This window comes from Sitophilus oryzae, unplaced genomic scaffold (genome assembly GCF_002938485.1).
Source record: "Sitophilus oryzae breed Bouriz unplaced genomic scaffold, Soryzae_2.0 scaffold_907_pilon_pilon, whole genome shotgun sequence".
In the NCBI taxonomy this organism is placed as follows: Eukaryota; Metazoa; Arthropoda; class Insecta; order Coleoptera; family Curculionidae; genus Sitophilus; species Sitophilus oryzae.
The window spans coordinates 1,641,940-1,669,555 of NW_022147536.1; the positions used below are offsets into that span (position 1 = coordinate 1,641,940).

General features: G+C 31.3%; 1 protein-coding gene across 4 annotated transcripts; it reads right to left on the reverse strand.

Annotated features, from left to right (window-relative positions):
* Positions 1–3,448: 3,448 nt before the first annotated feature.
* Positions 3,449–21,046, reverse strand: LOC115890631 (presequence protease, mitochondrial). Of its 4 annotated transcripts, XM_030910915.1 has the most exons (5): positions 20,579–20,745; positions 20,443–20,513; positions 18,262–20,343; positions 14,029–14,271; positions 3,449–4,338 (listed from the first exon to the last, which is right to left on the reverse strand). In XM_030910915.1, the coding sequence occupies exons 3-5, from the start codon at positions 20,334–20,336 to the stop codon at positions 3,603–3,605; spliced, it is 3,054 nt and encodes a 1,017-aa protein (XP_030766775.1). In that variant the 5' UTR covers positions 20,337–20,343; positions 20,443–20,513; positions 20,579–20,745; the 3' UTR covers positions 3,449–3,602. The 4 variants fall into 4 exon arrangements, with proteins under 4 accessions (XP_030766775.1, XP_030766776.1, XP_030766774.1 ...); XM_030910916.1 differs by lacking the exons at positions 20,443–20,513; positions 20,579–20,745 and adding an exon at positions 20,880–21,046; XM_030910914.1 differs by lacking the exons at positions 20,443–20,513; positions 20,579–20,745 and adding an exon at positions 20,828–21,046.
* Between the last annotated feature and the right edge of the window lie 6,570 nt (positions 21,047–27,616).

The window sequence follows — 27,616 nt, forward strand, 5'->3', positions numbered from 1 at the left end:
TTATGTTCACCTGTCCAAACCACAACAACGTCTAATGTCGCTAAACTTTGGCGGCTGAGAGATAGATCAAGACATTTAAAGCTGTTATTTGAGGCTAAACTAAAATTAATATTAAAAAATATACAGGGTTGTTCACCACATACGACACGGAGTATTGTAGCTAATAAATAAAAAATATCAAAGTTAGAGTTTTTTTAAATGGGCACTCTGTACAGGATGTCCCATTTTGTTGAAATCATACGGCCCATCTCCGTTATTTAGTGAAGATAGAAGGGTGCGGTTTGCACAAACCTGTCTCACTTTTTTGTCAAACGGAAGATGCCGAAAATAACCAAAATTTTCATAGCCCTCTTCGTTTCCCGGAGCTGGGGTCTTTTTGAAAATTTTTGCAATTTGGGACACCTCTGTATCTCTGTTATTGTTAAAGCTATCGAGAAGGTGAAAACTGTTTATTGTAGAACTTTTTACGTAGAATACAGTGGTGTAGTCTGTTTTTCTACCAAAAAAATATTTTTGAAAATATGAACTAAAGTTATGTTTTTTTAAATGGAACACCCTGTATATTTATAAATCATATGATCTGTCTTACCATAAGCTTCTCAAAAATATATATCACTCTATATTTATTTTCACTATTTACTGCTATATTTAAAAGTTTTTATTAAAAGATCATATTTATTAGTAGGCCATGATTGATAATAAAAGAAACTAAAGAATTATTAAAAGTATACTGCTATCTGTCTCTTGTTTTATTTTGGAAGCCGCTAATAAATTCTTTATATATTAGGGAAACTTAACTCTCTACCGCTATTTGTAAATCTTGGAATACGTGTATACGTAAGAATAATCTATCGTATCGGAAATTTTAGATACTCCTTTAGCAAGATGGGGAACATTCCTCCTCATAACTATGGAAATATTAGAATACTGTTAAATTATTATTTTTCAAATCAATGAATTGGAACCAATGAACGCATATTGATAGCCTCCTCGATTCCCGGATTTCGCCGTTCTCGATTTCTGATTTTGGGGATTTTTGAAATACGAAATATATCGTGGGCACTACAACAATGTCGAACACCTGAAAAATGCTTTAATAATTCAAGATTTAGATATTTGCAAACCCATTCCATATAAAAAAAAGAAAAATATATTCACAGTTTCAGTGGTAACAGTTATTTCAAAAGTAAAATATATCAATCCGAAATAAATTTTAATATGTGTATGACTATTTTAGTAATTATCATTTTGATTTTTTGTTATTTATCACGACCTACTAATAAGAAAATGATATATTTTAAATATTGCAGTAAATAGTGAAAATAAATATAGAGTGATATATATTTTGAGAAGAGAAGCTCATAGCAAGACAGATCATATGACTACGTCACTGTATTCTACGTAAAAAGTTCTACAATAAGCAGTTTTTTTGCCTTCTCGATACCTTTAACAATAACAGAGATACAGGGGGTATGTCCCAAATTGCAAAATTTTTGAAAAGACCCCTGTAGCTCAGAAATGAATGAGGGCTATGAAAATTTTGTTTTGCAGCATCTTCCGTTTGACGAAAAAAGTGGGACAGGTGTGTTGCAAACCGCACCCTTCTATCTTCACTAATAACGGAGATACCCTATGATTTCAACCAAAATGGGACACCCTGTACATTATTACATTTTTAGTTTCTACGATTAAAATAAAGGTAAATTTGATTAAGGTCTATTACACTTAAACCTTACCGTTTTTGAAATATTTTCAATTTTGTGAAATTGCAGTAAAAATTTTAAGGCTGCATTTCTCTAAGGGTATCAAACAAAGGTATCAAAGTTTTTAAAACTAAATATTTACTGTAAGTATTATTTTTATTATTGCAACACAATAACTGATCAATAAATAGACTTCAGTAAATATTTAGTATTAAAAACTTTGATACCCTTGGAGAAATGAAGCCTTAAAATTTTTACTGCTTTCAGAAAACGGTAAGGTTTAAATGTAATAGACGCTTAATCACGGCTTAATTTTAATTTTAATCGTGAAATAAAATGTAATAACCAGGGTGTTCCATTTAAAAAAATACAACTTTGATATTTTTTATTTATTTGGGACACTCTGTATCTTGTAAAGATATTTTTAAATTGTATCTCTAATAGTCCTTCAACGAACTCAAAACTTACAACTTGTAAAAATCTAATCATTTAGCTACAATACTCCGTGTCGTATGTGGTGAACAACCCTGTAATATAAAAGCTTATAAATGAAAATAGAAACGTTTTATGATAAGTACAAATTACAAAAAATAAATATTCTGAAATATAATGAAAACATACGGACTATTTTTTTAATCCATGCTGAATGTCAGTAGAGAAAAGGAGATAAATAAAAGAGCAACTAACTAATAAAAAAATGTATAGTCTGTCCAATAGGAGGATCCAGGACAGTGACAGTTGTGTCCATGTTGTGTCTGTCATTTTAATTCACAGGCAAATTGAATTTTTTGGACGACCTCTGGCTAGAATCTTTAAGAATCGCGTGATTTGGTGTGACCAATGGCTAAAGAATACAAGGATAAATAACACCAGAGACCAAACTGTTACCATTCTTCCAAACAGTGGCGTGGTACATTTTTTCCTAACATACCCGATTGAAGCGATATTTATATTTTTGATAAATGTTTTGACTACCCCTATGGTGTATGCAGTGGTACCATACTATTTAATTACGAAAAAAACGTATTAAAGTGTTAACAAAAGGTACAAAACTAATATCCACGTATAGCACATATCAAGTACATAAAATATCAGAAACATAATTATCGAATTCAATAAAAAAAAACGCTAAAAAAGGTGGAGGGAACTGTTTATTTTCCTATGAAACGAAACTCCTGGCTCTTTCTTATCATTGCGCCTTTCACACTTGAAAGCTGAACAGATTACCAGTGTAATAAAATTTATACTAAGTTCACTATACACAACAAACTATTAAAAATCGCTAAAATTGTCGCTGATGGCTCATTCGTTACTTCTAAAAAAAATGGCGCCTAACGTAACAAAATCTGCTGCAGCCCATAGATATATAGGCGTGGCATGTCCTTGTATTCTTTACTCACTGGGTGTGACAAATGGTAACGTAAGCACATCTTTGCTGCAATAATTGACGGGGATCTCAATGAGGTGGTGTTTTTGGGCGATTTAGAATAAAATCAACTGAAACATCCCATCAGTTCAATTGTTAGAAGCCACGGAGATCTTGGAATACATAAAAGAAGGTGGTAATTTATAAAATGCCATGACAAATAGCATCAAACAACCAAAGATAACAAATAACAATGGTTTTGATAATGAATAGATAGTTTTAAGATATTTAGACATCATTCTTGAGGTAGTATATAAAAAAATAATTCAAAATTCAAATACTTTAATAAACATAAACGTCATAACACTTCTACATGAAATTCTTTTTTCAACAGTTTTATTTTATAAAAATCAATACAAATTTTTAGTAAAACCAATACAACTGGTTTCAAACTTTTAACACGACATAAATAAACATACAAAACCTATAATTTTATTACATGTAATGTATTAAAAACTCAACAATATATAACTTTAAGCACTATCTACAACAGTCCAGATCTCATCTTTTCTCGCCGACATGTCAACTTTCTCGTTTTTGGATCCCAAAATCACTTTACCGCAATTGAAGGTGTTATCTTCTCCCAAATATTTCTCCACCACATTCTCCAAGTCGCTCTTTTTCACCGCCATTATGTCAGCCCTATGCCTCTGAAGCAGAGCTGGAGTCAACCTCCTGCTGAACTCATCAAATCCTTTAGAACTAGGGGGTATAGGAGCGTCAACTGACTGAAACACTCCCAATTTAGCCTCTAAAAGATCCTGATCAGTCGCATTCTTAAATTCTTTCTTGAACCAATCGTAGGAGCCGTCAAACACGTCAAGCGTCTCGGCTCCGTTGGGATCTCTGTAGCTGTAAAATGCCAAAACTCCATCAGAAGACAAACGCGCCCCAGCGCCGTAAGCTCCTCGTTTTTCCCTGAGTTCCGGATGGAGGTACTTCGAAGATAGGAACCTGGCCAAAATCCTTAATGACGCGTGATCCGGCGTGGCAAACGGTGACGTTAGCACGGCTTTGCTGCAGAAATTCACGGGGATGTTGATGACGTGGTGCTGACAGTTGACGGAGTCGGAAGATGTCCAGGTTTTTCCCGTGATGTAGGAGTTTTCTGGGGAAAGGGTATTGGCGTTGGATGGAAGATGGGATGTGAAGTTTTCGTAAGTGCGCAAAATGGCGGACTGGTTTTCTGGAGACGTATTTATAGCGACCCTGAAAACAAAGGCGATATAAGTAAATCAATACACTTCTGCCGTAGGCAGTGGCGGACTAGCCTGTCGGGGGCCCGGGGCGGCGCACAATGGAACGAGTCCATGTTAAATGTTGGACATGGGGCTAAAATTTTTTTTGGGAAAATGGAAAACTGAATATGGTAGTTTCAAAAAAACAAATGTCAGTCCTCTCTTAAAAACTGATTTTTATAAAACAAAAATGTATTTTGTCGTTTTTACAAAGGTTTAAAATTAACCGTTTTCAAAAATGCTAATTCATGTTGAAAATATTACCACAATTTGATTTTTTTATTGCCCAAGCTGCGGTAGGTTTTTTAAAAAATATTATTTTTTTAATTTAACTCGTTCTTTGTGAATGAATTTTTGGCAAAATTTTGTACATACATCTCATCAATCACCCACTATATATTTTTGAATAAAAAGTTTTGAATTTTTATTATAGATCTAATCATCAAGAAATATGAAGTAAGTGCCGCAAGGTACCATAAAAAGAATACCGGCATATAGTAGACCATTATACCCTTATTATAAACATATATAAAAAAGTTGCCCCAATTTGCCGTTTTTTGAAAAAAAACAAAATTTGAACTATACGATGGATACTATTTCCAAGGGGCTTTTAAGTAATTTACATAGGTTGAACAAGTCTGGCTTTAAAAATATATTGTTATTCCGATATTATTATTAGGTACTATCCTAAATCGTATATTAGTAGATTATATCCAAATCATTGCACCCCCCTCCATTAGGATACATCTACGGTTTTTATTATTATAAGCAGAACTATTAAAAAAATAATTCTCAAATAGGACTTTTTAATGAGAAATTAGTGTTCTATCACTTTACTATAGTTATTTTCCTAACAAATGCGTAAAGTGATACTTTCCCGCACGCCTTATTTGACATTTACCCTGACATTAAGAAATAATGCTAGTCGTTCAAATAATTTTCAAATATGCAGTAATTTAATATGGTTATCACTTGGCTGAAATATTCAAAAACGAAAAGAAAAACATGCTAAACCATTATTTTTTAACATTATTTTGTCCAGAAAACATTAACTTTATCTAAAACTGCGTTTATTAAAATACAAACTTAAAAGTACCTAATTTTTAAAATTGTTCGTCATCTTCAATTTTTATGAAATATCAATTTTGACATTAAATTTGTATATTTCAAAGCATTAGCTTTCCAAAATTACCAAAAATTAATCCAATCCCGATAAAAATCAGCGGACACAATATTGAACAAGTACCACATTTTTGATATTTAGGAAGCTGGCTAAATAGTGAAAATACATGTGACGAAGAAGTAAAGGCAAGAATTGAAATGGCACGTAGAACATTCAAAAAATGGAATACCACGCTCACTAATAGAAACCTATCACCGCAAACCCGATTGCGAACACTACGTTGTTACATATGGTCCACTCTTCTTTACGGATGCGAGACATAGACGCTAAAAGTCGAGAATATAAATAAAATAGAAGCCTTTGAAATGTGGTGCTACCGGAGAATTCTTAAAATTTCTTGGACCGAACATATAAGCAACGAGGAAGTTCTTGGACAGCTGAACAAAGATCGGGAACTGTTAACCACCATCAAGGCCAGAAAGGTGATCTACTTCGGACACATAATGCGTGGCACCAAATATTATATTCCTCGTTTGATTATTCAAGGAAAAGTCGAAGGTAGAAGATGGGTAGGTCGAAAGAAACTGTCATGGCTCAGAAATATACGGAACTGGACCGGTCTGGGGGTGGAGAGGCTGTTTCATGCAGCAGAAGATAGAGAACTCTTCCACGAAATAGTCATGGAGATCGCCAACGCCTGAAGACAGGCACGGCACCGCAAGAAGAAGAAAAATGTTTGAGTAATGAACAATTTTCAAAGGCTCATTTTTGTTGACCACCCTATATAATAAATTATTAATCTATTAAAAATATTTTTTCTAATAAAACTCAAAGTTCCTCCACTCCAAAAAAACTCAAAACGAAAAAATTTGATAACAATGAAGCAAAGTTATGGGCTTTAAAAAAATTGGTTTTGGTAAAACACACTATATTTTTAGGGCGCCCTATATATGGTTTAAGTTATGTAAGGCAACAATTTTTTGTTATAATTTAAGACGTCCCTCTTTACATAATATTACAGTATATATAAATAATTTTAAGTTTTCCAGATTGAAAGTATCAAGTAAAAAACCTAATGTCCAACCGCTCCCATAAGCTCGTTCCACTGTGCGGCGCGGCGAAGCTAAATGTGGCCCCCAGTCTGTTTAGATAATGATAAACTTCTATACACATTTTGTAAAAATTGAATGACGTATGTATAATAGTCGACAAAATTCAAGTATTTATACAGTGTGTCCCAGGCTGAGCCTGCGTTAGGAGTTTCTAGAGAACCACAATATCTAGATATGAGATTTGTGCATATCATTGTTTCATAATGAGATCTATCGATTAAAAATATTTTCAATATGGCGGCACTTTCGGAAGTACCGGAAGTTGACAGCAACTTTCTTATTTTAAATGAGTGACCCCATTTTTTATTACATACTTCTTAAATTCTCTGTAAAATTTTATGAATTTTGATATTAAACAGTCTATACCTAACGTTAACCGTTTTTGAGAAAAAAAAAATATTTATAATTTTTGGAGGAAAAAAACTGCCTGTCAAAAATATTTATATAGCCTAAACGTCAAATTTAGTGATTGCCACAGCCACTGTACCATAAAGAGAAGATTTATTTTAGGTATATATGTCTAGTTAAAACGTAACGAATTGGAAAACCTTTTCACTAGTGAAATAAAAAAGTGGGTTTCCATTTGAAAAAAAATTATTTATGATAATTTTTTAATCGCTCAATTCCATGAGAGCTACCGCCATTATTATATGACATTTGAACAATTTAATTTTTGAAATAAATAGCCACGTGTCTTTTCTTTACGTCACAGGGGCTGTGATAATCACTAAATTTGACAAGTATTTATACGGTAATAATCACTAAATTTGTATATACTATATACAAGTATTAAGGCTGTACAAATTTTTTTGACAGGTAGTTTGTTTCGTCCAAAAATTTTAAATATTTTTTTCTCAAAAATGCTTCCAGGGAAATACCACGACAAAATATCGCGATTTTGTAAGTCCTCCAAGATTCGAGGGGCCCCTTCGCTGTCTCAGGCCCGTGACCCCCGTTATACTAAAGATTTCACTGCTCATCATCAGTAATGAAGCTAGAATATAAGTTATGTTGTGCATTGGTTGTAATTTAAAATGTTTATTTACTAAAAATTAATAATGAAACCATTAAAAAATAACTTAAAAGCTAAAATAAATAAATTCAGTCTCAAAATATATAAAAAATAATAATTATTCCATATTTTAAACAAAGAAAATTAGCCCTTGATCTAATTTCCTAAATAGAAAATGCCATTGGCAATTACTGGGGCCTAATAATTGATAATTAAGTAAATATCTGCTTCTATTTATACTGTTTATAGTTGGCGTATACGTATGGTTTGCATACTCCACCTACAAACTGCTTTATAACTACTGAACACATATTGGTCTTGTTTGCCAGTTAAATAAAAAATTACTTATTAAGATTTGGACGCCCCCTAAAAGACGGGGCCCGGGGCGGACCGCCCCTTCCGCCCCCCCCCTAATCCGCCACTGGCCGTAGGTATGTTGCTTTCGACAGTCACACTGTCATATAAAAAACTAAATTGTGGTTTATCGCTAAAAATTAAAGGAATCCTTACTAAAATTATAAACGCGAAAGTTATTATTATTATTATTACAAAAATCAACAGCAGGCGGGTAAAACCCGATGAGACTATTGAATCACATAATCACATTTATCTATCACATTTGTAAAAATAAATAAATAAATATTGCACTGCGTACATTCAATTAAAAAACAAATTACAAATCAAAATTAACATCACAGTTTACGATCACATGTAGTGAATAAAAAGGTTGTTCCAGCTCTTCATTTCCACATCACAAGTCTATTCTTAAATGTATAGACACTTGTAGCATTCACTGTATCATACTGGAGCCTGTTCCAGCTATACACTACTCTATTTGTAATAAAGTTCCGCCTGAAGGGCTTATTACAGCGTTCTTTATCCAATTTTTTGTTATGTCCCCTACGGTTGTGCGTTTCACTGATATAGAAGATGTTCATGACGCATCCATAGTAGCCACTTGTAATCTTGAATGTCTCGATGAGATCGCCACGAATTCTCCGTTCACGAAGAGTTGTTAGACCAAGCCTTTGCAGTCGATTCTCGTATGGCAAATTCCTCATCTCCAAAGGAATCTTAGTGACCCTCGGCTGAACACGCTCAAGCATTTCAATGTCCTTGACATAATAGGGGTTCCATATGCATTGTGCATATTCAGTCTTTGGTCTAATGTATGACTTATACAACTTGAGTATCATCTCGCCTGATTTGTTTGCAAATGCTGCTTTTATTAAGTAGATCATTGTATTGTCTTGTTTAACTATGCGATTTATATGGTATTCCCACTTCAGATTTTCCGCAATTTCAATGCCTAGGTCTTTTTGATGTTGCACACTTGAGACTTCTGTCTGCTCCAGATAGTATCGTTGATGTGAGTTATTAGGGCCAATGTGGAGAATGGTGCATTTTGAGTTGTTCAGTGGCATTTTCCAGATATTCGTCCACGATTTAATGGTTGTTAAGTCTTCTTGGAGCAATTTTTTTTTCTGTTACGGGGTTGCAGTACACATTTGTATCGTCGGCGAAGGATGTATAGTTGGTTTTAAGGGTAGAGTATAAGTCACTCAAGTAAATAATAAATAGTAGCGGGCCCAATACTGAGCCTTGTGGCACACCACTGTGAACCAAGTATTCGTCAGAAAGTGCTGATCCCACACGCACCTGGAAAGTACGGTCTCGCAAAAATGAGTTTATCAATGTCAAGTTTGTTAAGCAGTTTTTTGTCCGTTAGGCAAATTTGTTTATTACTAAACCACTGTTGACAATTAGTAGTCGAGTAAGTCGAGCCCAGCCGTACCATGCTTTTCTCGAAGGTATTAGCGGCACTTTTGACCACCCTGTAACTTCGTTGTGAATAAAGCAAGAATATTAATTTTCACTACACTTAAAGACATACTATAGCTGGCTAGGTTATCAAAATATCTAGTAATTATCTCTCATAGTTTATGAATTATCGCTTGTCTCAAATTTCTTTAATTTCGACACTGACTCACTGACAGATCATCAAAATTCTAAGGTACTTCTAGATGTGTCACAAACTCCAAATTTAGAATTTTAGGTAGCTTTAAGCTTATAACGAAAGGAAAAAATGAAAAATCTCGAAATATCCTTACGGATTAAAAGTTACCTGTCTAGCCGCTACCGGTAGCTGGCTTTCCAATCGAGAAAAAGATAGAAAACTAGAATTGATCGGAGCGGTCTCTTCTGATTTTATTTATATATCAATGTACCAACAATAATTCAAGGATTATGATTTTATTCTAGTCAGACTATAACTTGTAATGAAGTCCCTATTTATTTTTTTAGTTTAATATGTTAAATGCTATGCTTCAAAATATTTCGACCAAGGCTTGATAGCGCGGTGGCAAAGTATTCCGCTAGTTCGGAAGGCCGAACTCGGGAGGCTCGAGTTCGAGGCTGCATTGGGGCATAATTTTTTTTATTTTATTTTCGTTAATATTCTGATTGTAAAATATTAAATACATATCTTAAACAATAATTCACGGATTTATCTCTTATACTTTTCGAAATAAAAAATAAAATGTGTGCACTGTTCGGTTTTTATATGATTCAAAATAAAAAATATATAAATTGTAAAATTAGTAATTTTTTAATGACCATAATGCGTTCTTTCAAAATCATGGAACAACTAAATCATTTCCATAGATCCAGTGACGTACCGTGACTTTGAATTTTGAGACCAAAAACTGAAACAATAATTTGTCAAAAAAATCATATTACAGCTATATGTTTTATTTTGCATAAAAATGTTAACTAATAAGTTAGAATAATTATAACTCTTCCCTAACTAAGTGGTTTTATCGGTAAATTTAACTAAAGCTAAGTACAACACAAATCTTAAATACGTGTACTATTATAACAACAAATACATCGTAAAAGACTATTTTGGTAGCATTCTGAACTAGAATTCAAGTTCAGAAAATCACATTTTAAAAAATAATTTATAGGAAAAAAGTTAATTCAGTTAATATTAATTTTTGTATACTGCTTAGATTTATCTGGTCTTCTATCATATATTTTGGAAATTAGAGAATTACCTGAAGATTTTCATCTAAAAATTGGCATTGATAGTGGTAGTGGATCACTTAAAGTTTGTCTGAATGGGCTCCCTGAAAATGATCCCGAATATTTCAAGAAATATAAAAGTGCTGGAATTAATAAACTATTCATAATTAGGACCAAAGTTTTCTGAATATTATGCTAACATTAAAAGCCTCTTTGAGACGTTAGATCTGCAGTCCATATGTCGAATTTGTTCCTATACTTTTGCCGCTGACTTTAAGCTTATTATGATTCTCCTTGGTCTTCAGTCAAATTCATCCACTCACACTTGCCCATGGTGTGATGTAAATGTATAAAGGAAATGGAAATTAAAGGATCATTCAGAACTATCAAAAGTATTACAGAAAATACAAATTTATGGCAACAATCTAGAGGAAATATAACAAAAGCCAAAGATTTTAGTAAGAGTTTTTTTTTAAATATTTTTTTTTTGTATTTTTTAAACTGTTGTTCAATGAACCATATAAAAAAGGGCAATTATTTTTTAGAAAACTGTATAAACATACATTTAATCATTGGCGACGAAGGAGCACCTGTCTTAAAGTATATTCCCCCTCCTGAGCTTCACCTTTTGTTAAGTGTGGTTCAAAAACTATTTGATTGTCTTGAATTGGAGGATACCAATGTTGCAACAGAATGGATAAAAAAAAAGCAGGATTGAAACTAGATCATTATGAAAAATGTAACGGAAATAACGCCATAAATTTTTAAAGAAAGTGGATATTTTGAAGACGATATCGCCCGGTAAAGAATCCTATTCAAAGTTTTAAGAAGCAAAAACCTAAACATTTTTTATTTAGGAAATAAATATATTGCAGTGTTTTCTGCATTCAATCAAGTAGTTTCGGGTTGTTTTGGTCAAGCACTAAACAAACATTTTGAACATGACATCGAACAATTTAGATTGGAAATACTCAACTTAAGGTAGTAAGATAACTCCAAAGATTCATGCAATTCTGCATCATGTGCCATAGTTTATAAAAGCAAATCATAGAGCTCTAGGATTTTACTCGGAACAAGCATCTGAGCAGGTTCATTTTTCCTTTAAATTATTTTCTAAAAAGTTTAACTTGAATCCTCGTTCAGAATGCTACCAAAATAGTCTTTTACGATGTATTTGTAGTTATAATATTCCACGTATTTAAGATTTGTGTTGTACTTAGCTTTAGTTAAATTTAGCGATAAAACCACTTAGTTAGGAAAGAAATATAATTATTCTAACTTATTAGTTAACATTTTTATGCAAAATAAAACATATAGCTGTAATATGATTTTTTTGACAAATTATTTGTCAGTTTTTGGTCTCAAAATTCAAAGTCACGGTACGTCACTGGATCTATGGAAATGATTTAGTTGTTCGATGATTTTGAAAGAACGCATTATGGCCATTAAAAAATTACTAATTTTACAATTTATATATTTTTTATTTTGAATCATATAAAAACCAAACAGTGGTGTGTAAAATTGACAAAAAAATAATTTTGAACAAGCATTGGTAAAATCCTGAATTGAACATTTTTAAAGTTGATATTTGAGTTATAACGAAAGTCGGAAACACAAGTCTCGGAAACACAAGAAAACTAGAATTAATTCAATTGATATTATCTGACTTTAATTAATTATACGATAATTCAAAGTTTATGAACTAGTCAAACTTTTTTAATATTATTTTGAATGACCCGAAAAAAAATAGAAGGATAACCTACAAAAAGAAATAAGATCCCATCCAAAAAAAAATGCCAAGTCTCGCAACACAATTCCTCCGCTATAAAAAGTTGTGAGATCTCATGTAAAACCAAGTCAGTTTTTTTATTTAGTCTCTCTTTACGCACCTATTCAACAATTTTGATATAAATTGTTAGTATCAATATTAGTCACCCTTATTTCTATAATAATTATAATGACTTGGCAATTGCACGATATGATACCGTGCTGGCAACTGTTCCTTTTGGGTCGGCATTTACATGTGTGGAAGTAAATCGCATAGGGATCTTATTAAGTCGGAGTGAGAGAAATGCGACCGACAGACGCGACGCGCGACGGTGTGCTGTTGCGGCGTTGCCGATACGCCTTTCCCTATCAAGTAAAGTAAAATCACGATCGCAAACCGCTTATTTTTAAAAGACTTTTTTTTCAAGAGATAACTAGATAAAATCATTAGACATGTTTCTGAGCATCTGAAATGGAATTATAAGGATATCGTTAGGGTGTCATTTTTTTTATAACGAGAAAATGTCAGTAATCGCGATAATTTAAAAACTCAACTTTTTAACACATAACAGGCCATAAATTAAGAACCACTTTAGATATTGAAACTTTTTTTATTTTCAAGATCGGATATTTTACAATATGTTTACATAAGAAAAATTCGATAAGGTTTTTTTTCCATTCAAAAATTGTAAACAATCCATCCATTTACTTTTAGAGCATAGCAATTTTCAGCAATTGTGTAATTTTTTTATTGATAAAGATTTTCACATACTGTCTACAAAGGAAATACAGCAGAAATATTAACAAAGTTCTTGAAAAAACTACAATCTATTATTTCTAATAGATTTCGAGATATCGATTTTTGAATTCATAATTCTAATAGCGCGACCACTATCGAACACCCACGCAATTCCACTTATTTTTACCAAAAATGCAAGTGTTTCTAGCTTGCACTTAAAAAAATTCAAGCTATAGGGAAAATTACAACGACTCGTTAATAAATAAACAAATTAAGTATCACGAGACGTAATTAAATCGTGAAACTGAACGCATGACGTACACCTTTCCCTAGAACTTTAAGTACTGACAGAGGTATTGATTGGGTCGACCGGTCAACTGCGACAAATCTGCTATATCCCCTTCCACGTCTCTTAGCGATGTGCACAGTTTCTCGGTTTATTTCATACGTTTGGCAACGTGTTTACTGTCCTCTTTTTGTTCAGTACGTTATAAACGCATTGTACTCTTCTTACGTACGGATATCTCGACCCAAGACTATCCTTTGCCAGCCCTTAGTATTCTATAGTAATTAAAAAACTTTATTCTTAAGTGCACCGTTTATTAGATTTACTTAGTAATCGAAATAGTAGATTATTCTTTTTTATAATTATGGTGCCGTGCATGCAATTGCCAAGTCATTATAATTATTATAAAAATAAGGATGACTAATATTGATACTAACAATTTATATCAAAATTGTTGAATAGGTGCTTAGAGACAAAATAAAATAAATAACTTTTTATAGTGGAGGAATTGTGTTGCGAGACTTGGCATTTTTTTACATTCTATGTTTTTGATGGGATTGTATTTTTAGAAAAGATAATTTTAAAAAGATATACTAACCTCATTTTTCGCTTGTCAAACAGCGTCCTGGCAATGTCCAGAATTCCTTCCAGCATAGCGCTATAATTTGACGTCTGAATCAGCCCCTTCATGTAGGCGATATGCTGAAGGCCGGACAGTAGCTCCACCTGGTAGGACGAAGCCGAAACTAAGCTCGAGGCTGCCTGCATAGCGTAGACGTGACCGGAATCGGCAATGCCATGTGTCAAGTTAGCCATATATAATTGTACCAACATTTTAAACCTGAAATTTAGAAAATTCAATATCGTCAGTAAAACGTGATAACCTGCTAACTCCATTTTTTATGTTAATACTTTTTTTATACCATTAGAAAGAGAAAAAAATACTCTATAAGTAGGAAAAGCAAATGCATTTTTTCCCATTCAAAAAAATTTGCTATTTTGACACAATACTGCTAACTCCCAGTAATCTGAAATAGCCACCGAAATGCTGCTATCTCCGTAATTTCCCATATGATCACGTTAAAGCAACCACACGGATTCTTACTCGTCTGTTTCTTTAGTAGAGTACGTCGATCCAGGGTCGCACTAGGCCAAAGGGGCCCGGGTGGCAATGTAAGGAGAGGCCCGTGTGGATATTTTTGCGTATTTTTTCGCCTTAGGTTTTGGTCAATTTTTCCCTATTATATACAGGGTGAGTCTTAAATAAGTGCAAATATATTTAGGGGTAGTATATTTCGACCCAAGAAACACGATTATGAGGTTTTTTTGCGCGAAATTTATTTTTTGAATATTTGGAATTTTTTAAAAAAAAATGTTTAAAGTTTTTTTAATTTTTATTTTAAAAACATACTTTGTTTGTAATATGGCAACATTGGTAGTAGATTAAATTTACAAGAAAGAAAATCGAGTGATATTATAAATATATATTACAGTTGAGGGTTGGAACCTTTGGTGTTACACAGCAAAATAAAAACACTAAATCATCACAATACACCAAAACACTTTTACTTTTACACTGGACGCGCGTTTCGCTAACCATCTTAGCATCATCAGCAGATGATTATAAACTAAAGATTCAGTTCCGTTGACCGTGAAACCATCGAAGATTACAGTTGAGGGTTGGAACCTTTGGTGTTACACAGCAAAATAAAAACACTAAATCATCACAATACATCAAAACACTTTTACTTTTACACTGGACGCGCGTTTCGCTAACCATGTTAGCATCATCAGCAGATGATTATAAACCCTAAAGACTATAAAAAACTCTAAAAACTATAAAGAGTTTATAATCATCTGCTGATGATGCTAACATGGTTGGCGAAACGCGCGTCCAGTATAAAAGTAAAAGTGTTTTGGTGTATTGTGGTGATTTAGTGTTTTTATTTTGCGATAAATATATAGTTATGGATATCATATTTTTTAAATTTAATTGATTATTTCTAAATCTGTTTGGGTAATATTCAATTCCATATTCAAAATTTCAAAAAATAAAGGTTGCTATCTCCAGAAATATAATTTTATTTCTTATTTCTGCAAAACGAATATCTGCTATCTCCCTATTGTGTCTGAAAAAAATTAAGTAACAGGAAATATTGAGTTTTATTGTTCCCCAGCAAATAAAAAGCTTATTTCTTTATCATATTAACGCATGAAAATACTTCCTACATGTGTACATATGTTTTTGTACTGTTTTTTTGCTCTCCTGTAAAATTAGGAATAATGGAGTTAGCAGTTTATCACATTTCACCGACGATATGTTCTGGGATTATCTATACAGGATGGTCCGAACTGTATTGCGGAAACTTCGGCAGCATATTGTGCACATAAAAATAAGTAATAAAGTTTGTATAAACATATGTTCTAAAATGCTTCCTTTCGGAGATACAGGATGTAGAACTTTCAGTTTTATTTCGATTTTTGCCTAATATCTAATTTCTGAAGTAGTTTGGGTATTTGGATGAAAATTAGTATCTGGGAGTTTTTTAACATGAGAAATTTGATTTCGATGTCAATATGACTCCTACTTGTAGAGGGCGCCACCTACATCTTTTTTAACTATTTTGAAGAATACTAACTTTTCGTCCGTCCCTGTATTATACTACTGAGTGAGTGTGAGTTTACTATGCCTTTCAATCTTTCATAGTTATCAAAAACAATTCATTGGAGATTAATAAATATAAAATCAATAAATACAGGGTTGTTCACCACATACGACACGGAGTATTGTAGTTAAATGTTTAGATTTTTACAAATTGTAAGTTTTGGGTTCGTTGAAGAACTATTAGAGCTACAATTTAAAAATATTTTTACAAGATACAGAGTGTCCCAAATAAATTAAAAAATCAAAGTTGTATTTTTTTTAAATGGAACACCCTATATATTATTACATTTTTAGTTTCTACGATTACAATAAAGGTAAATTTGATTAAGGTTTATTACACTTAAACCTTACCGTTTTCGAAATATTTTAAATTTTGTGAAATTGCAGTAAACATTTTTAGGCTTCATTTCTCCAAGGGTATCAAAGTTTTTGATACTAAATATTTACTGAAGTCTATTTATTCAAAGTTATATATTCGAAGTCAGTTATTGTGTTGCAATAATAAAATTAATACTACCTCATACAAAGTGTCTAAAAATTTATTTTAAATTATTTCTCGCTTTAAACGGCAATAACTTGTTTAATTTAAATGGAACGCCTTGTATATTTTAGGAGAATCAGATGCACAATTTAATTGTCTATCAAATTGTATTATACCTATCCCTTTACCTATCCCTTTTTATTTTTACCTATCCCTTCAAGTTTTCGTAGAAAATGCATTTTCTTATAATTTAGACCTCATTTATCAATACACCCATGGAATATTGACATTTTAGATTGTTTTTAAAGGAACAAATGTACAAAATGTACAGGCTAGTAATATTATCGTTTTTAGCAAAATGATAATATTACTAGCCGATTTGTATGCAAAAAGAAACTATCTAAATCTTTATAAAAGAGTATACCATTAATTAAATATACTACCACCATTATTTCCGTCCAAATACTAATTAATTACATACTTAATTATGTTCGTTAATAATTTTTTCTAAATAAATGTGGATTTGAAGCAGAAATCAATATAATAATAAGTTATGAAAATGAATGTCTCTGTTGTTATAAATAAGCATTTGTCAAAAAATGAAATACCGTATGATCGAATAAAAACGGCGTCAGCGATGGCTATGAAATGAAGATCGCTGTCATTTTATATGTAAATTTATATAGGAAATGCCATCGATCGTCATTTCCAAGCCAACTGGACGCCGTTTTTATTCGATCATACGGTATAATTTTTAAGGTGTTCCATGGGTGTTACTTTTTAGCACACTGTCTAATACACAAACAAAATTCAGTTTTTTAGTATATGGAGCAATTATTATTAATCAACGCAAACAGTCAATTAATGTAGTTTGAATACTGCAATCATATTAATTGGTCCTCTTTAACAAATATTTAAACAGTTTTTTTTATTTTTTAATGAAATAAACAAACTATATCGACAATATTAATATCTGTACTCTTTAAAAATTTGGTACATCATAAAAAATAACCTAAAATGTCAGTATTCCATGGGTATATTGATAAATGAGTTTTAAATTACAAGAAAATGCATTTTCTACAGAAACTTGAAGAGATAGGTAAAAAATGGTATAATACAATTTGATAGAAAATTAAATTGTGCATCTGATTCTCATAAAATATACAGAATGTTCCATTTAAATTAAACAAGTTATTGCCGTTTAAAGCTAGTAATTATTTAAAATAAAATTTTAGACACTCTGTATAAGGCATTATATTTTTTATTATTGCAACACAATAACTGATCAATAAATAAACTTCAGTAAATATTTAATATTAAAAACTTTGATACCCTTGAAGAAATGAAGCCTTAAAATTTTGACTGCAATTTCACAAAATTGAAAATATTTCAAAAACGGTAAGGTTTAAGTGTAGTTAACCTTTATCAAATATACCTTTATTTCAATCGTAGAAACTAAAAATGTAATAATATACAGGGTGTTCGATTTAAAAAAAACAACTTTGATATTTTTTATTTATTTGGGACACTCTGTATCTTGTAAACATATTTTTTAAATTGTAGCGCTAATAGTACTTCAACGAACCCAAAACTTACAATTTGTAAAAATCTAATCGTTTAGCTACAATACTCCGTGTTGTATGTGGTGAACAACCCTGTATAATTATTAATAATTATTAACTCACCTATCTACGTCGGCCAATTTCGATATGGTGAAAACCTGCTGCCACAAATCCCACATGTTCTCCACATTCTTCTCCAAGCAATGACTAGAAATGTACACTCCAGGCTCATATGTATGCAAGTGATACAAACTTTCAGCAATGTGAGCCATAAAATTTAATCCAGCAGTTTTCCTGTTCATCAAACTCTCAAATTCCTTATAATTCAACTGGTCCGTCCCCAATTTGTTTATTATATAGCAAAATAACGGTAAAAGCATTTGTTGTTCTTGAGATAACTCTGTAGTATTCAATATCGATTTGAAATAAACTATCCCGTTTGAATTTACTTTGTTAATTTGAGTGTGTACATTGTTTATACTAACAATAACTTTACTGACTTTCTCTATGTCACAACTTATATCATCCATGACAAGAGTAGGTAACAAGTTAGTGTTCTGAGTCGCTTCTTGTAGTTCCTTCAATTTCAAACCGTTCTCGTATATTTCTTTCTTATCTTTATCTCCTAAACCTCTTGTTTTGTTCTTTAACAATTCCGCCTCAGTTTTTTCCTGTTTACTTTCATATTCTTTATCAGGACTCATAGTCAGCACTAGCTTATGTTTGTTTTCTTTAAAGTACTTCTTCACAACCTCTTGTAAGTAATGGGGATTACTTTTAAGTTCATTCTTCAACCGATCAATCACTTTGTTTACTTCCAAACCAGAAATAACATCAGTGGAATGATTCCAAAGAGGGGAAAGGTGAAACAGCAAATTCAATCCAAAGTTTCTTGTTTCGTGTTTCAAAGCAATCTCAACTGAATGCAACACAGATTCTATATGATCAGGAGCAAATCCGTTTTCAATTACCTCATCAATTGTTTTGTTAAAAATGTCTTCGACTTTTTCAAAATCTTCTTTCTTCAGACCTTTTAAACTTATCGTGAATACAGTGTCTCTGGATTGTGTATCTAGGCCTGCAGATGGAGTAAATCCACTTGAAAAGTTTGGTTCTATAAGACTTTTATAAAATGCAGAGTTGCAGCCTTTTAGAAGGAGATCAGTAAGAAACTGCATAAGGAAAGTTTCGTAAACATCTGTACAATCAGACAATAACAAAGATATAGCAATATAGTTCTGTTTTTCTATAGGTTCCTCCATTGAATTATATCTACAACTTATATGTTCTTTTATAGGTTCACTCCATCGTTTCTGTTTGGGTACAACAGTGTTACTTGGTTGGGAATAAGCATATTTTGAAAAGTATTCTTCGTTTATGTATTCTAAAGAAGGTAGTAAAGGAAAATTACCATAAGATAAGCATCTGCAATTACTAGGATGATAGTGTTCTTTATGAAACTGTTTGAGACCTTCCCATGTAAGATTTGGTATGTCTTTAGGATCTCCCCCTGACACAACACCATAAGTGTGATCAGGCAATATAGAATTTTGCAATTTCTGACAAAATATATTTTCATTTTCTGCAAACACTCCTTTCATTTCATTATACACAACTCCTTTTATAATCAACTTTGATTTTATATCGTTAACATCTTCATTTTCCAGCCGCCAACCTTCTTGCATAAAGTCAGTTTTAGCTAATTGGGGATTAAATACGGCATCTAAATAAATCTTCTGTAAGTTTATGTAGTCCGAATAGTTCTGAGTGCTGAAGGGATAAATGGTATAATCTGAACCAGTCATGGCATTCATAAATGTTGCTAAAGATCGATTTAGCATTTTGAAAAAAGGATCCCTCACAGGAAACATTTCGGAACCACACAAAACTGTATGTTCTAATATATGGGGTTTTCCCGTACTATCCTTTGGTGTAGTTCGAAAATTAACTGAGAATAAGTTATTTGAATCATCTCTATATAAATGTAAATATTCAGCTTTGGTTTTTTCATGTTCTAGGTATATAGCTCTAATCCTAAACTCATCAATATCCTTTATTTTCTTTACCAAAAAACCATGGAGTCTGTCATTAACTGCAATATTATCTAAATCTGACACACATTCTGAATTTTTGGCTTGTTTAATCACTTGTGACAAGGCCCGTGAATATTTCTTGTACTGTGCTGTATTGCGCCACATGTTCAATCTAAAACAAAATATCCTTGTTACAGGCAGGTAAAGTTTAGTTGATAATGAGGATTGCCAGATTAAATTAACGTATAAAAAAATATTTCTAACTACTTACTTTAGATAGGGTTGCAAAAATAATCTGACAATCCTTTAAGGTTTAACTTTGAGGTTTAACAAAGGTGGTGCCTAAAAAGTCATATGAAAATTTCTTAAAATTATATAAAACATTATAACTAGACTTTTAAACTTACCAACAGTAAGAAATCACAAAACTAAACACAAAAAAGACCGTTTTATAGACAAAAATTGAAATTTCAGTTAAATTTTAGATCAATAAAACACACATGATAATATTGTGTAATGTTTAAATAGCTGACAACAAGTAATATCATAAAAACATTTCAAATAGGGATAAAAACTGTTTCATATTTCAAAACAGCTATTGAAAACCTTTAGAAAATTATAAATACAATATATCAATATATATAAAAAATTCTAACCTGAAAATCGGCTTCCGCCAGCTATTGAACAGTTTTAAGAATATCAACTTACTTTCGGAACTTTATTAACCAGTATCCTTAGAACAATACAATCTCACTTAATATTCCACTTTGTTTATATAAATTATTAATAAATTAACTCTGCCGTATTTTACTTTTAGTAATTTCAATTTCAGAGGCAATTTAAAAAATCGCTAAAAAAAAATTGTGCCCACAGATTGAGCCAGTGCCTTCTATTAAAAGATCAGCCTACGGGCGTTGCTACGGGCGAGATTTATGACGTCACGCTACTTAGATATAACGGATTAATAAATATGTTGTAGAATATATGGAAAACATAATTATTCCTCAGATTTTTGGTTTGTATTTTAAAAATGATATATCTTGAAATATGATATAATGAACTAAATAAAATATACATAATATACAGTTAATAACTACAACATATATACCTATTTATAGTAATAAATACTTTGGCAAATAAACTATGAACCATACAAATGCAGCAAATGTTTTACAATGTACAAATAATGTATAGGTACATAAGATAATGGGTAAAATGTAAATATATTTTAAATTTTGGGGTTTGAAAATCGATCTAATTTAACAAAAAACATTTAATATCTACTAATAGTGATGTATTATTATTTGCATTCACAAAATTTATATGTATACTTTGCAAGTATCAATGTTCGAAAATTATATTTACAAATAATACAATATTATCTAAAAAGACGTCAGCGATGGTTATGAAATGAAGATCGCTGGCATTTTATATGTTAAATTATTCTAAAATTTTTGATTTTCTGGGATTTTTAGGTTCGGGAAAAACGCTGATTAAGTTTTCATTTGGGTTTTCATTATTTTTATTTGGTTTAAAAAACGTTTCGGCTAACTATAGCCTTTCACAGTGTTGTGTCATATGAAAAATAATGTCGAATATAATCCAAAAATTACATATACAATATAATTCACACCTCATAATGTTTACTGCAATTAATAAACTAATATAAACTTATCAAAAAAGATGACCACATATTTTTTAAAATTATTATTCTTAACACTAAAATTATCTACATTGACTATGGAGTACGCAGTAAACATTATGTGCTTGGTGTGAATATTTTATATGCAATTTTGGATTATATTCGACACTATTTTTTTCATATGACACAACACTGATGGAGGCTATAATGTTAGCCGAACCGTTTTTTTAAACCAAATAAAAATAACGAAAACCCAAATGAAAATCAATCAGCGTTTTTCGAACCTAAATTCCAAGAAAATCAAAAATTTAGAATATTTAGAATCAAGGTTCAAGAATATCAAATTTTCCAAGATTGTAAAATTCTAGTTAATTATTTTATGTGTACAGTTATTTAGGGAATGTCATCGATGTTCATTTCCAAGCCAACTAGACGCCGATTTTTTCGATGATACGGTATAATTCTTACGTAAAATGTAAATAACATTAGACCAATTAAAACAAAGAAATATGAATTTCTTAGTATATTTTTAGTAACACCTTTATTCTTAAAACTTAATTTTGTATTGCAAATATACCAATTTTATTGTTATTTTATTCATATTGTATTCAGCCATCACTTAAATATTTTATATTAATTTGGTATTATAAATAATCAACACTATTCAGTAAAAATTACTGAACAAATATATGTTATGCTTTACATACATTATATTATCAAACAAAAACACATTCTTCTTTTAAACTTTATCATTCTTGTCTTTACAAAAATCTTTTTTAATTTTGAACTCAAAATAATAATCTTTTTCATGATCTTTAATACACATATTCTTTATTTTTCCCTAGATCATAATACCTACTTACGTGTTTGAATCTATCGAAGTTGAACCAACAACACTTGGAGTGGAGATTCCACAATAAGAATAAAATTAACATAATTGTTCAGTTTTCTTTAATACCATCCTGGGAGAATATCATTTTTAAGTTTATTAAAGATATTTTCAATAGAATTGTCTTGATTTATAACTCGTACCCACTTTTCTTGCTCTTCTGAATACTTTAAGCTGCCTAGTATAACTATCCTTTCCACCAGGAACATAACAAAGATGAGGCATAGCACCAAAAAACACTCCACTTAAGCTTTATTGATGAATTGTTAGAGTCTTAAAAAACACACACAAAAATCACGATAAATAAAAAATTTATGGGCACTTTTAGGTTAAAGCACTTAACAAAACGTGTAATATTTCGTGTTTTTTTATGAGAAACAGAGTGACCATCATAGCGACCATATATCTGGTAGTACTTTATGTCACTTAAACACCAAAATAATTAGTTTTTTGCACTACAATAACAAATAATACTAAAAATCAACCGACAAAATATGAATACAGAATCTAACCCAATATCTAAGTATGTACAGCTGATGAAGTAAACAAAAGTCCGCCCGTAGGCTGATCTTTTAATAGAAGGCACTGATTGAGCCCCATCTCTACTCTACAATGTTGCCGGATTAACAAATCGAAAATCACTGTTACCAGCATGGTTGCCAGATTGAACAAAAAATCCTTTAAATAGAAAAATTACAAGTAGGTGTTTTCTGTTATATATCCATGTTTTCATCTTTGAATAAAATTAAAATAATTAAGGAGGAAGCATATCAAAAGACGATAATGGTGTGTTTTTTAACTGACCCATAGAACTGGCCAACCTAAGACAGAGTACGTTGGTACGCAAAACTCTGCTTTAAGCCTAGTTCATGCACTTGCGAATTACGATTTACGACTTGCGAAATGCGTTCTGTTAGCGTTCTGATTGGTCGCCTTCAAAGGACACCTTAAAAGCGTCCAATTCCAAGGAAAACAGAACGCATTTCGCAATTCGTAAATCGCAATTCCATAGAAAACGCAATTCGCAAGTGCCTGAACTAGGTTTTAGCCATGTTTTAGCAAGCTTTAGACGTTTATTTGCTACATTTGCGCACAGATGCTACGCATGCCCAAATCCTCAATGTTGCCAAATTGATAATTATTTTCGAATTATTCTCAGTAGAAAACAGGTATTTTTAATAGTTTCCAGAGTTATTGTATTATTATTTAAAAATAACTGTTTCTAGAATTTTTTTCTTACAATTCTGAAATAAGAAGTAATTTTCATTTTAACATTGAAAATGTTTCTGTTATCCTATATAAGGGACCCCAAATCGAATTAAAATCATAGTATAAGGAAACTAGTAGTTTTACTCCTTGTCAAATCCTTTGTTCTTTTTCTGCCACTTTATATGACCTTGTTCTCGCCTCCCGTGACCACTGATTTAGCTGTATAGTCGTGATCTATTAACTAGGCAAAGTATAGTCGTGGCACTCGCCATAGTTTCAGAGATATGTATTTAGGAAAATATGAGTTTACAATAAAATAAAATAAAAAAATTGATCATCGAGTAAAAACTTGCTTGAAAACAGAATATTTTCACATTTCGCGTAGGTAAAAATTCTTCTGTATCTGAAAATCTTCTGATTGGAAGAAATGCGGAAAAAATATATAATGACATATTTTTATATTATTACGAGGGGTGTCTCACTACTGGAATTACATGTACATTTTCTTGGCAGTCGCTGGCAGTCATTGGCAGTCTTATGGCAGTTGCCTATAATAATTACATCCGCATTCTCTGCAAAGCATAGGCAGTCTTCTTCGCAGGCATTGGCAGTCGTTTGGCGGTAAAGTGATATTTTGGCAGTACATGTACATTTTCTGCCCAAGTGAGACACCCCTCGTATTATTATCTATTTCAGAGATTTTCTACAACTTTTTTTTGATTTAAAACAAGTTTAATTTTCTGTACATAACTGGATTCGGCATAAAATTCTGCATATAGTACACCGTCTTTATTTAAGGTACACTGCGGTGTGGCCATTCTATTTCTTATTTACTAAAACTTTGGTTAAAAACATTATATACGAAAGGTGGTAAAAAACTAGAGTGAATATAACTTTATTAATACTTAGCTATGTTTTCTTAAACACGAAGGACACCAGAATAAATTCGTGTAGAAAAATTTACTTTATCGTATACAGGATATTTTTTAAGGCGTCACCAAAATCGTAATATTTAAAATATTGGATCTCATTTCTTTTAAATGCAACACCTTGTATATAATTTTTCTTTCAGATGTAGAATTAAAAGGTAAATATTTTTTGTATTTAAAGTGTTCTTAAATTTTTAGCCGTTTTGCAAATATTTTCTGTATTTCATTATATATGGGATTTCCAACGATAAAATATCAGACAAAGATCATATTAGGTGGCTTTGATAAAAATTTACTGTTTAAAGAGCCATATGTAATATAATACCGCGAATATCTGCGAAACCGTTAAAAATTCAGAAACCCTTTAAATAAAAAAATGTTCACTTTTTAATTCTGCATCTGACAGAAAAATAATATACAGAATGTGGCATTTAAAAAAATTGAGATATACCATTTTAAGTATTCCGATTTTGGTGACGCCATAAAAAATACCCTATACAGGGTGTCCCAGAAATGAGTGCGTAATAAATGAGGCTCCAACACAGCAGCTATGCTATCCGGTGAAATAATCCTCTTTCAACGGTAAAATGAGTGCGAAATGGAATAATATATATATAGAATGATGTAAAATAATTTAAAAAAAATAAAACTAACTTTACCATAACTTTTTTTGTGACACCCTGTATATAACAAAATATTTTAGGATACGCCCCTTTATAAACCTTGAAACATATGAATAAAACTTTTTTCACATCTTCGACAACGACGACGATATTGGACTTCCTTGCACTAATGGGCCACCCTGTATATTTAAGGTGGTTTAAAGCTAGGTGTGGCACTTTTCTTCCTTCAAATATAAACTCAATATTTTGTCTATAATATTTTGAATGTTGTTATATTACGACCACTTATAATAAAAAATAAATAAAAAAACATAAAAAAATACAGCCCACTAAATTTATAAGAGATTATGCTATTATAAAATTCTTTCAATTAAAAAATATGAATAATTTACGGAAACTTTAGATGTACAAAATATTTACTCTAAAATTGTTTCAAAAATAATCTATATAAATTATCTCGTAAACTATTATTCGAATGAAAATTTTATGGCAAATCCCCTGACCAAAAAATAGTTTCATGCGCATATTTGAGACAACCTGTATATCTAAAAAACTATTTTTAAAATCTGCCCATATGCTAAAAAAATAATAACATTTAATTAATTACATAATATCTGAGCTTAATAACCAAATATAATTAAATGTTAATTTATAATTACTATCAGCTTGCCGATTTATATCCGATGGAAATCTAAAAAAAATCAAAGAACAATTTTTTGAATTATTAGTACAATTAATAGCAGCACACAGTAATGCACTCATTTTTCATCAATCCGTCTCTGTGCTGGAACGCAACGCTCGAACCTCGCAGCTCGACGCTCGACGGACGGAATTCAACTGAAACCTGTGACTGAAACTGAAACCACAAAATAGGACTTGTGTCTAGCCCTAGCAAGCAACTATTAAGCCCGACCAATCACGTTAGAGTTTTTGACAAACACAAATGAATTAACACACTACAAATAACCACGCTAACCAACCTGATTGGTCAAGCTTAATAGTTGACTGCTAGGGCTAGACACTGCTCAAAATAGGTTGATTTCTATTTTGTGCTGAAACGCTTTGCAACCTGCCGATATTCGACATCTTGCAAAAACTGGCAGAAAATATTTGCGAGAGTGCAACTACTCTTTTCCTTAAACTGCAGTCGGCCAGCGCGCGCAAAAACCATTACATCGCTAATTGTTTATTGATATATCTTTATTAGTTTAAAAGCAAAAAATATGGCGTTTGCTTTGTTACCTTTTAAATTGTTTCTTTTTTTCATTTAGGCCTTCGTTTTTCGTTAAATGAAAGTTATATTAAAAAATTCTATTTTTAAACCAAATTTTCGCATGATTGAAATGTATTCATGTTTAAAGTTTTTTTTGGTCATAAGCCCTAATGGAAATGTTTTTTTGTAAATAATTATAAAAAATTACTCCCTACGAAGACTTTATTGTGTACTAGATCAAAAAATAAGTATTTGTTTTCTCTATACGGTGGTATTAATATATCGATTTTTGATGATAGTGCCCTTTTACCCGGTCTAATTTTGTACTACTTTCGGAATAAGGGTCCCCATCATATCATGTACTTGTACTTCCATCCCTGAAAAATTCAGCTTGTGACACCGAAGTGAGAGGTAAAGTCAAAATAAGCTTTAGGTAGGTGTAGGTCAAGGTTATTATACTCTAAAGGTTACCTCACCTAAGCCCAACCAATCATAGCGCGTGACGTCAGCCCGAGACCCAGTTCCTCTTTGTCTAGCCTAGAAGTTATATGGATTTTGTCTCTCTCGTACTAACAGTTTAAATTTGTATTTTGTCGTGTCTCTTTAAAATAATGCAAAATACAAAAGATTGGTATTATTTTGTAATGATTTATATTTTTTTCTAAAATGTAAAAAATTCAATTATTTTCATATAATTTAAAAGAAATGTGTAAATGTATTAAAACGTATAAAGTTAATTAATTTTGAAGATTTTGTGTAAAGGATCTTATCGTGAATAAATCTTGATTTTCTTTTTCATAAATATTTTTGGTATATATTTATAAAGATAGATACAATAAATAAAATTTAATATTTGAAATTATTATCAATAATTTTACATTTTTATTTAGTAATATCTGAATTTGTATAGTTATTGGAATAAATAAATCAAAGTACCTAA